The following is a 12866-nucleotide window of genomic DNA, read 5'->3' as shown; positions in this document are numbered from 1 at the left end:
GGGGTCATCTCTCTTCTACGTTATTCTCTCTCTTACTTAACTTTTCTCTCACTTTAACTATTTATTGTGACTTTTTTAAAACACATGCAAAAAACGAAAGGGGTCATCCTAAATGGGACATAGAGAGTAGTAAGTATTTAATTCATTTCATAATAACTGTCACACTTGAATAATGATAGAGAATTTTAGAAGATAAGTACTATTGTTTTGTGTATTAAGTTGAGACAAAAAATATTTATATTAATATAAGAGAGAATATTTTCAAAAAAAAGAAAAGAAGAAATATGACATCTTTTAAAAAAAAAACTAAAAAAGAAAGTGTGACATTTATTATGTGATGGATTAAAGAGTAGTACTACTTTACAAATATATGTATGATAATAGATTAAAGAGTAAAAACCAAAATTAGTCCTGAACATATGACCATTTTACAATTTTGTTCCTAGACATTATATTTTGAATTTTTGCATCCCAAATATTTCAACTCGGATCACAATCGGTCCAAAACTGACGGTTCCGTCAAATTGTAACGGTTAACGTCTTTAAATGCGATTATGACCCAATTAAGCATTTCTATTCTATTATTTTATTATAAATAGAAAATAAAAATTTTGAAAATAAAAAATAATATATTAAAATAAAATAAAATAATTCATTTATGTATTTGAATTCATAAATGTGCCCTAAATAATATTTCAACGTCTTTCCGGTTGCGCAAAACGAGCACACAACCCTCCGGTTCATCCCCACGAACAACAACGACGATGGCCGCAACTGACGCCACCTCGCCCTCTCCGACCAAATAAACAAATAAAAAACCTCGAGTTTAGGGTGGTTCACACACCTTTAACTTTTCCTCTCGATAATATTTTTCATATATTTAATTAAATATTGCAGACTTTATGAAGTAACGGATGCATTGCATTATATATTATGTAGAAATAAGTTACAATCGTCTCTAAATAATCATTTCACTCTAGATCATGAGTCTATCCTCTCAATTTAATACATATGCTTTTAAAGAAAGTTTATGTTACAAAAGGGATTGAATTAATTCATGTTTTACTCTTCACAATCAGCATCAATGTCAAAATAAACGTTTCCCCTTCGTGATTCTCTTCCTTGATATCACAAAAAGCAATACACAATAAAGTGATAAACAATTTGAAGGTTGACCAAGGCACAATAAAAACAAATAAATCATGCTAAAATCCCATGATGGTAAAAAACATTTCATATCATGTTGACCTGTGCTTCAAAATAATTAATTAATTAATTAATCATCATTCAATAGGGACAACTAAGAAACAAACTAACCTGAAAAAAATCCACCCAATAAAGGAGCAAGATCTCGAAACTCCCAAATCATATGCCAAGAAATGAGTTTTAATGATTGAATATGTTCCTATCTTTAATGATTTTAATAATTTTATCCTAGACTTTCAAATTTATCCATTTATTCCCAATTTTAATATTTTTATTATTTATATCTTAGATTTTTCAAGTAACAAATTTTGTCCCAATTTTTCAATATCTAATCAGTTATTTTTGTTATAAAAATAAAAATAAATTATCAATATTAATTCTGTATACATCTTATTTTTATTGAAAAATAATAAATTTGCACACATAAATTACTAATACATACCATTAAAAGATCCATTAAAACAATTAAAGATGAGAATGAATTCCATCATAAACCTCAAAAAATTGCCAGCTTTCCTTCCAAAACCACCTATAAATTCACCACAAATCTCCCATTCTCTCTCTCAAACAAACTCACATCAATCACATTCTCACAAACAAACACACACACACACACACACACCATGGCAAAGAAGCCTAGTATGGGAAGGCAAAAGATCAAGATCCAGAAAATAGAGGTGAAGAACCACCTCCAAGTGACCTTCTCGAAGCGCCGGTCAGGGCTCTTCAAGAAGGCGAGCGAGCTCTGCACGCTCTGTGGCGTGGAGATTGGCATCATTGTCTTCTCCCCGGCCGGGAAGGTCTTCTCCTTCGGCCACCCCAACGTGGAGTCCATCATAGAGCGCTTCCTGGCCCGCAACCCGGTCCCCAACGCCCACGACCCCTTCCAGCTTGTGGAGGCGCAGAGGAACGCCAGCGTGAGGGAGCTGAACCTGCAGCTAGGGCACATGCTCAACGAGGTGGAGGCCGAGAGGAAGAGAGGGGAGAGCCTGGACGCGATGAGGAAGGCCAACCAGAGCCACTACTGGTGGGAATCGCCGGTGAGTAAATTAGGGATGGAGCAGCTGGAGCAGGTGAAGGACGCCATGGAGGAGCTCAAGAAGAATGTTAACCAGCAGGCTGCGAACTCGGTTTTCATGGTGAATAGGGTTTTTGAGCAGTATGAGGCCAAGCCGATGCCTAGCCATGGCTCTAATATTAATAATATTGCGGCAGCGGCGGCCGCTGCTAACGGCAGCTTTGGATATTGCCATGGATTTTTCTGATCGTTTTTTGTTTGCTAGTATCTCACTAGCTTTTCATTGTTTTTTATGAAGTAATATATATATTTTGTTAAGTTTGGCATCACGGGATTATATATATAATATATGTAAAGGCAAATAATGGTTGATATGTGGTCTTATTAATCATAGGCAAAAAACTCCATTAAATTCAATTTCTGGAGATGTTGCCGACCCTATGAAAGGTTGAAGGTCACTCTCGTTTCTTTGTCTGTCATGTCATACGGTCGCACTAACCTGCATCAGATGTTGCTAGCTAGCCACAATATTAATTTGGTAACTACATGATGAGTATAAGGTGTTGAACTTGTACAAGGTATAGATGGATTTTGCTATATCAATTTCCTAATGTGATAGGAGTACAAGTTACACGGGTAACGGAAACCCATTTTGATTAATTCTAATGAAGGATGTAATATCAACACACATACTACACAGAATCGATACACCCACACTAGAATTTGATGCACATATATAATTGACACGCACTCTTCTAATTATTTCTTGTTCTTTTCTATTTTGTGCTGCACTATACTATTAAAACTGAATACCAAATGTATCCATTATTAATGAAGTTAATTATTACGGAGAAATACTTCTTCCGTCCATAAACAGGTGAAAAAAATTCAGTGGACCTAACACACCACATGGCATGATGATGTGGTGTATCCCACTAATTAAAAATTGACATATAGAAGTATTAAAAATATATAGATTAAACTATATAAGGTATTTAGTTCTTATACATGGAATAAAATCCTAAAATTTAAAACTCTTCAAACACAATATGTTAACTTAAATTTACTATTTTTCTTTTTGTATTTATACATGAAAAAAAAAGTAAAAAACATAATGATAAACTAAATCGTAATTAATCATGATAGTAGTATGCACGAAAATAAATATATTTAAAGTATTGTTTTACCATTACACAAAGTAAAAAATTACTTAGTATTGTATGCATCTCAAATAATCACAATACATTAACTTAAGTTTACTATTTTTTCATTTTGTATTTATATATGAAAAATATTAGTACAACTAATTGTATTTACACATGAAAAAAAAATCGGAAATACAAAAACATAATAATAAACTAAATTATAATAAAGCATGTTAGTACTATGCACGAAAATAAAAATATTTATAGTATTACTTTACCATTACACAAAATAAAAAAATTACTTAGTATTGTATGTTTCTCAAATAATCACAATACATTAACTTAAGTTTACTATTTTTTTCATTTTGTATTTATATATGAAAAAAATTACAAATAAAAATATAATACTCCATTTGTTAATATACTAAATCATAATTAATCATATTAGTCCTATAGGCATGAAATTAAAAGTATTTATATAATTTTATTTTACTATTACACAAAATAAAAAAAATACTTAATATAAATTAGTCTTAAGATGATGTGAATATATGATGAAAAAAATGAAATATATTATTATGTAGTATATGCAAGTATTATATTGTAATATGGGAAGTTTTTGAATTTAAAAGTTTTATTCCATGTACAAGAACTAAATACCTTATATAGTTTAATCTATATATTCTTAATACTTCCATTTGTCAATTTTTAATTAGTGGGACACACCACATCATCATGCCACGTGGTGTGTCGGGTCCACCAAATTTTTTCAATATAGATTAAACTATATAAGGTATTTAGTTCTTGTACATGGAATAAAATTTTTAAATTCAAAAACTTCCCATATTACAATATAATACTTGCATATACTACATAATAATATATTTCATTTTTTTCATCATATATTCACATCATCTTAAGACTAATTTATATTAAGTATTTTTTTTATTTTGTGTAATAGTAAAATAAAATTATATAAATACTTTTAATTTCATGCCTATAGGACTAATATGATTAATTATGAATATTACTGGTATTTAAATCCTATTTTTACATAAACAGGACTTCCTTTTTTCATGCCAGGCTTTAAAAATGTGAAGAAATATCAATTAAGAATATTAATGGTATTTAAATCCTATTTTTATATATTTGTTTTGTAATACAATAAGAATGGAATAAGTTAATAAAATATGATGACTATTTATTACTCCTTCCGTCCACGAATAGGAGTCCCATTTTTCTATTTTATTTCTGCGAATAGGAGTCCCGGTTCAATTTTACCATAAATGGTAATTGGGTCCCACATTCCACTAACTCATTCCGCTGACATTTTGTTTAAAACTAATATATGTAAGTGAGATCTATATTCCACTAACTTTTTTTCCATCCACATTTCTTAAAATCCGTGCCGCCAAGAAATGAGACTCCCAATGGCGAACGGATGGAATATTTACTACTTCATCCATTCCATAGAAACAGGTTGATTGGGGACAACACGTGTTTTAATGCGTAATTAGTAAAGTAAAGAATGAGAAAAAATAGTTGAAATAATGTAATGGATAGTGTCCATAAATGACAAGTAAAAGCAAGGAAAAAAATTGCTATAAATGGACATTGATTATTTGTATGGACGAACGAAAAAATAAATTTGGTTTATCTATATGGGACGGAGGTAGTATACTACTCCCTCCGTCCCGCTTAAGATGACACGTTTTCCTTTTTAGTTTGTCCCAACCAAGATGACATATTTCCTTTTTTGGAAACTTTCTATCTCCAATTAATACACTCAACCACTTTTTCTCACCCCTATTAAAATATTCACTTTCTTTCTCTCTCTATTTTAATACTTTCACCCACATTTTCTCTCTCCAATTAAACACATTAACCAATTACTCCTAAAACCCCGTGCCGGCTAAAGAATGTGTCATCTTAGCCGAGACGGAGGGAGTAGTATTTATTTATAATAAAACTGAATATAAGATTTTTATTGGTAAATCGTTCATAATGGCAAAAATAGATTTCTAAGCCTAAGTCAAGAGCCATATCATTTGATAGTGGCGGACCTACGCTTGCATATGGGGATTCCATGGCACACCCAATAATTTGTAGAACGGGTATATATATATATATATAGGATTGTGATCAATTGAGATTTTTTATTCTAATTGAGAAATGAGATGCAATATCAGCCATTCATTTTTATTAAATGAGTGGTTCAGATTTTTTCACATGGAAAATATCTTTAGATTAATTAATTATGAAAGGGCAGAATGGTAATATCATGGTAAATTTTATTCAATAAATATTTTTATTAATTTTTATTAAATTTTTTTAAAATTTTTTTTTTTAATTTTTTTAATTTTTTCTTTTTATTTTTTTTAACTTTTTTAATTTTTATTTTTGAACTACATATACAATTCATGTCAACTACACACATATAATGTCAACTATGTATACAATTCATGTCAACCACATACACAATTCATGTCAACTATGTGTACAATCCATGTCAACTACATATACAATTCATGTTAACTACACAATATAATGTCAACTACATGTACAATTCATGTCAAATAGTATTTATTGAATAAAGTTGTTGACATTTGATGTGTAGTTGACATGAATTGTATATGTAGTTGAAAAAAAAATGTAAAAATAAAAAAAAATGAAATTTTTTTTTTTAAAAAAAATAAAAAAAATTAAAAAAAAATTATTAAAATTACAATTATGCCCCTCTGTTGACATAAACTACATGCTGTTGACATTTCACAAATATTCTGGATAAGCGGCTGAGATTGCATCTCAATTCTCAATTAGGTTGATAAATCTCAACCTAACAAGACCCTATATATATATATATAGAGTTGCATTATCCACAAATCCACTCTTAAAGACCGAACCACCGAACCATACCAAATTAGGGTTTTTAGATCTAATTTTTTATGGATGAGATACACAAATTTATAAATTATTTTCGCCTTCATCACGAGCCTATTTTAATTCATCCGAAGGTAAATAAGTCATACTAACATGTTACGAAGATTTAACTTCATTCCATAAGGTTTTTACTTCATTCCAATAGGATTATTACTTAATTCCAGTACGTAAATGCGGTTTTACCGTCGCGTGCCATTCTTCTCTCTACAATATCTATCACCACCTCCACGGCGCTGATATGGTTTAATAAACACATGGAATAATGTAATAAATTATTGGAATGAAGTATGTGTAGAGCATTTGAAATCCTATTCGAATGAAGTAAAAATCTTATTGAGAGTACTAGAGCTTTAACGAGTGCAGTGCAGGTGCGGTATGATATCACGCGATCTAACAGGTCCAAAGGATTCGACTAGACTTCTAAGGCTAGAAAACCGTGGAACTATCAGAAAGGGGTCGTTGGATGCACTCTATTCCCTCAAAACCTCAACCCACTATACTACAACTAGCACAGGGAAGTAAAGGATCGATCCCACTAGGATGAAGGTGCTACGAAACTGCATTTGATGATGTTTTGGAAAAAGGGGTTGGCTGCTGCCACGCAAATTATGGGTTGAGTACTAAAACTACTGGGTCTGAGAGACTTAAACTACTTTACTCTACCTACTGGGTCTAAGAAACAAGAACGTACGGAACATGCATGACTTTAAGAAATGAAATATTTGAGAATTAAAACAAAACAACTGGAGTTAAGTAACTAGGCAGACTTTCCTAATTTAGACAAACAAAGGAGAAACAAACAGTTGGGACCAATTTCCTTAAACGACCAGGGTCTGGAAAAGCAGCTGAAAAGCAGAAGTACATGCAGAAAAGTAAAAGGTCTTGCAGAAAGGTGCTAACATAAAGCAGATCCGATTCTAACTACCACCAAACATCATCTTCTTCAGGAATCAAATGAGTATAACAGAGAAAACAGAGCATTTAACATCATGAAAACAGAGTAAACTTCGGATCCAAACTAAAAACGAGAAATTAAAGTCGCAACTAACAGACCTACGCTACTGGACCTAAGAAATGGAGAAACAGAACGTAAATAGCCATGATCATGCAGAAACGTAAACAGAAACACCAGATCTGCCAAACTCCAACTCAAATCCAACATAACTCAACAAATACAAACAACTCCATACAAAAATCCACAGCCTCCAGCAACCAATAAACAAATCTCAGCTCCGAATATTCCAACAATAATTCAACAACGCAAAATAAAAACAACCGAACAAGCTCGACCGAACAAAATCCAACAAAAGCAAAGGTAAACTTCCATAAATGCAGAGATAGGTTCAAATCCAGTAGATCCGAGTCAACAACTAAGAGTTACGAAACTAAAACGAACGAGTACTTAAAACCGAAAACAAACTAAACAAAGCAAAATAAATATTGTTTCTTCGCCTTCACAAGGCGGTGTTACACAGCAGCAAAATAACGACGATGAACCACCACGGTAGCCGGAATCACCCCATCTCCAAGTGCGCAGAAAGTGAAAATGAGAATTTTTAAAGTGTGGAACTAAGGAAATGGAACTCGAGCCTTCAAAAGTGAGCGAGGAGCCTTTTTATATAGATGAGGCTCTGATCCCTAGGGCATCCCTCTGGTAATTTGACGCTTTTGCCCTTGAATAAGACTCTTAAAAAGGAATCTGTTCATGCTCTATTTTGTTCCTGCCGCCAACTTCTAATTCTCCCAGATCCGGGCGACGACTTTTGATTTTCACTTCAATTCCATCTCTTTTGCATTTGCCTGGTCAGGTAACAACAACTCCTGGGTCCGGCAGATTTACTACGCACCTGAACTTATATTACGCACATTAGCGCCCCAAATGCACAGATTTTTACCCTAAACCGATGCATGAAACGAGCCTTATCAAACTGATCACACTTAAACCATACTTGTCCTCAAGTATGAAGACAAGAGAAAGGAATAAGGCAAGTTTCAATGCATGGTTTCCCTTTAACCGACTCTACTAAAACCAATGAAGAAAAAGACTCAAACTACAAAGAAAACAGATAAAAACACATTTTAACACATAAACACATAAACTGGTTTACTTTCTAGCAGCCATCCCCACAAGATTAAGGTCAATTCAAGAACCTACAGTCTCCGAATCTTTCCCTTCCCTTCTTCTATCTGATCGGCTTGTCAGTTTGTCAAGATAGCCCCTAACTTCACTAATTGTTGGATTTGCTCGATCACTCATTCCTCACCAGGGATGTTAGGATCGTTCACTCTTTATATGCTATACCACTGATGCCTCGGGTCAGATAGTTCTCCTGCCTTAGCTCTTATTATAATTTTCTCCTTCCACCCTGGACTTCGTCCAGCTTATACCTCCCTGGACTTCGTCCAGCTTATAACTCCAAATTATTATTATTATTATTATTATTATTATTATTATTATTATTATTATTATTATTATTATTATTATTATTATTATTATTATTATTATTATTATTATTATTATTATTTATTTTTATTTTTTTTTATTTTTTTTTTCTTTTTTTTACCCTGGACTTCGTCCATCTTATACCTCCAGTACCCTTCCCCTAGGCCCGAGAGGTTACTTCTATCACCAAAAATTTTCTTCTTCTAAGTTCTTTCCCTAAGCATCAAGTGGTAGCCCTCTCATTTTGTGTTAGTATGAAGTGTTTAATGCTTATAACTCACTTTTATGAAGGACTTCACAGCTAGATTAGTCGAGGCATATTCTATCGTCCTTACTTCATCCAAACCGACTTTGATTTATTAAGGAAAAAGGCATCAAAGTTGACATGCATTCTTGATAAGTCGGATTCTAAGCCTTGGTTACTGGTCAGTATGTCGTGAAATACATGTATTATCTGCAAAACAGTTGCTTAAGTGTGCAGGATTGAAGGATCCAAGTCAGTAGGTGACGATTAGTGTGACGCAAGTGAAAAGGGCACTAGAAGGGTGCGATACTGACCAGAATGCATGCCAGAGAAAAGGCTCGAGATGGAGAAGGAGGATAGCTGGGATGATTATTTTACGAGGGCAAAAAGGTCAAAATGCGGGAGAAGTCTACCCTAAAGGCAAGGGCAAGCCTCCCTATAAAAGAAGCCATTTGGAGAGAGAGAAAAAAAAGTTCAGTTCGGAGTTTGAAAAACACACTTAGTAGAATTCTCTCTAGAAGATCCATCCTTCAGCATTATCTTACCTCTCGTTCCTCGCCACAGCCATGGTCACTTGACATCCAAGAGTCTGCCGGAGAAGTCATCAGTTCGCCTTTCCAGCCAGTTATCGCAGTAGTATAGTAGTATCATCGCCCGGAGTGGCACAAACAATCTTAATCGCTTTCTTAGTTAAAGTTTACTTGTTTTCATCGCTAGTTATTCTGCAAACACTCATCGTTGTTGCTCTTTTGAAGTACTTTGTTAATTTCCAACTTTTACATTATGAAGTTTCTATTTCGCATGTCACTTTGGTTTGAGTTTGCTTCATTCTGCCTAGGGAAGTTAGATTTAGTTATTGCTTTCAATTTCTAAGTGTTTCCTATTCGGGAGTTGTTGATTTGAAGTTGTAGCTAAGTTAGTCAAATTTTTGTGCATGAGTTTCTTTTCTGCGTCGTGATTATCACCTTGCATGTCAGCCAGTAGAAGTAAAGTTGCAGTTTACCGTTTAATTCAAGTTTAAGCATTTTAATCGATGGATCTTAAGTTTGAATTCATGAATCTGAAGTTTAGTTATGGTGTTTGTGTTATTCTGGATTCTGTCAATACTTGGTGAAGAAGAAAACGTCAAAATCAACTTTAGTTTGAACCACTTTTACTTTTAAGTTACTTTTTACTTTTGTTCCCTACTTTTCAGAGGTACTATCCAGACTTGTCAGAAAGCCCCCAGCCATCAGATACACTTTGTTTTCTAACTTTCCTCTTTTAGTAACTGTCTACTTTCCACATGTCTCTGATACACCTTGTCCCCTATTTTCACGAACACTCCCACATGTCTGTTATTTTCCCGCCTACTAGTCAGTAGAGTACCACCTTTATTTCCCGTCTAGGTAAAATCTCAACCCAAGCGTGGTAGCTAACCAAAACACCCAGGAAAGTCACCACAGTTATCAAAACGTGTCCATCCTCGTGGGATTCGACCCTTACCTCCATTATACTAGCCAGTAGAAATGGGTTGAGGAAATTTGTTTGAAGCTCGGTCTCGGTCGTCGTATCAACGACTCAGCTGGGTCGGGAATCTCTTCCTGATCAGTTGGATACACTCCAATTCCATGTGCGAAACCGTCGAGGACCAAGAACGACATAAGACCCAGACCGAACACTTCAAAATGGCGCCGTTGCCGGTGATGGATGGCGTTCATACCTGTTATTGTGTGTGATCTTTTTGGTGTACATACTGTTTATAATTTTTCTTTTCTTTTTATTTTCAGTTTATGAGAAGTGACTCGGCTCCTGGCCAGTGGAGACCAAGGATACTTCCCAGAGGAACAATACTCGTTACCACTCGTTCTGGCCTGTCGACAGCACTGTCCGACCTGGGCACGAGTAGCGACGAAGAAAAAGAGGAGCTAGAGTACCAGCTCCCGGAGCTTCCACTCCAACCAGTAAGGACATTAGTGAGGATGGCTGACCATGGTGAGGACGATCCCGAGCTTGCGACACTTACCGCACATGCCGACGGAGACCCCCCACAAGCCATAGTGGTCACCCCAGGCCAGACCGCCTGTGATGTGAAACCCCACGTGATTGCAATCCTACCGACTTACTGTGGGAAGAGTTATGAAGGACCCTACGAATTCTTAAATGAGTTCTGCAAAATCTGTAAGGCACAGAGGCGGCCAGCAGGAGCGAGCGAGGACGATTACCGACTGAAGGCCCTACCATTTGTCCTAAAAGGAGAGGCCAACACTTGGTTCATGCGCCTGCCAAGCGACTCTATCAATACATGGGCCGACTTCAAGTCAGTATTCCTAGCCGAATTTTTCCCATCTTCGAAGACAAGTGCATTGAAGAGGAAAATATCGTGCATAAGGAAAGAATATGATGAAACCCTGAGCGAGTACTGGGAGAAGTACATGAGCCTTCTGGAGTCATGCCCCAACCATCGCATGAAGGAGATAGAGGTGCACCACACCTTCTATGAGGGGATGAACAAAGAAACCAAGGATCTGGCAAATTCATCGTCTGGAGGTGATTTCACCCAGTTGAGAGTGAGTGAAGCCAAAAAGGTGCTACGCAAGCTGTTGAATGCGAAGAAGACGTACGACAACGCGAGAGATGGGCACAGCAGGGAAAGGGTAGCGAGTGCTTCGGCTACTGACCAGGAGGAACGGATGGACTTGAAGATGGAGGAATTGAAGAAGGAACTGCTGACTGCAATCAAGCAGAACACTCCACCACCTTCTCCAACTGGAGGCCAAGAAGCCCCAGCACTACCGTATGATCAGCCGGACAACTCGCCGGATGTGGAGCAAGCGAATGCCGCAGGTTACTACAATTCCAACGGTAATTGGATTCCGGGGAAACAAAGAGATGCACCGTGGAGGGACCACCAAAATTTCCGATGGAGAGATGGAAATCAGAATCAGAACCAAAATCAGGCTCCAAATCAACCCAACCCCCAACCGAATCAATATCCCAACCGTGGCCCGACAAACCCTGACTACCAGTCTAACTGGGTAGGAAGAAACCAGCATCCTCAGAACCAAAACCCTCAAAACCAAAACCCGAACCCTACCTATGTGCCACCCCATCAGCGAAACTACCAAAACCAAAACCACAATCAAAACCAGAACCAGCACCAATTTAACCCAGGGCCTCAACATAACACCCACCACCAAAACCAAAGTCAATACCAGCACAACAACGACCAGTATAACCCTCCTACCCAGTATAACCAGTACCCACCGAACCAAAACCAACAGAATTTCTCAGGCTACCAGTCAAACCCACCACCTCAGTATAACCAGCATCAGAACTCGAACCAATTCCATCACCCAAACAGGTCGAGGAGGTCCGTGGAGGACATGATGGGAGAAATGCTTGCCTCGCAGCAAAGCATTAAAAATGACTTGCAGTCCAGTAATGAAACGATGCAAGGAATGCAAAGTGCCAAGAAGGAGCATAGGGCAAATATGGATATGATGAACAGGCAGTTGGCCCAGCTCGCTAACTCAGTGGGCGAAATGAAGGGGAACTCAGGGAAACTCCCATCTACAGTCCATGTACCGGAAAAGGCAAATGTGAGCAAGATTACACTGCGGTCCGGGACAGCCTATAATGGACCTCAACTCAAGAACCCTGTCGGGGAGTCAAGTGGAGAAGGGGTGCTGAGCAACGTCATCCCAGCGGAAGAGCTCAAGAGACCTCTGCCTCAGGTGGAGGATCCGTTTTTTCTAAACAAGGAGCCTACCGCGGAAGAAAAGGAGGGAGAAACACAACTGGGAGGAGCAATGCCCACATCGGATCCTCCAACCCAGGAGGCTCAAACGGGAAATCCACAAGGATTGACTGGAGAGGCTAAAGGAGAAA

General features: G+C 36.5%; 1 protein-coding gene across 1 annotated transcript; it reads left to right on the top strand.

The window, feature by feature from the left end:
* Positions 1-1748: 1748 nt before the first annotated feature.
* LOC125194790 (agamous-like MADS-box protein AGL61) lies at positions 1749-2543 on the top strand. The gene has a single exon (XM_048093012.2). It carries the CDS (start codon positions 1830-1832, stop codon positions 2469-2471), a length of 642 nt encoding a protein of 213 aa, XP_047948969.1. The 5' UTR covers positions 1749-1829; the 3' UTR covers positions 2472-2543.
* The last annotated feature ends 10323 nt before the right edge of the window (positions 2544-12866 follow it).

Source organism: Salvia hispanica, chromosome 4, assembly GCF_029641045.1.
Source record: "Salvia hispanica isolate PSC_SH4W2 chromosome 4, Shi_PSC_v1, whole genome shotgun sequence".
Lineage (NCBI taxonomy): Eukaryota > Viridiplantae > Streptophyta > Magnoliopsida > Lamiales > Lamiaceae > Salvia > Salvia hispanica.
This window is presented reverse-complemented; position numbering and strand designations above follow the sequence as displayed.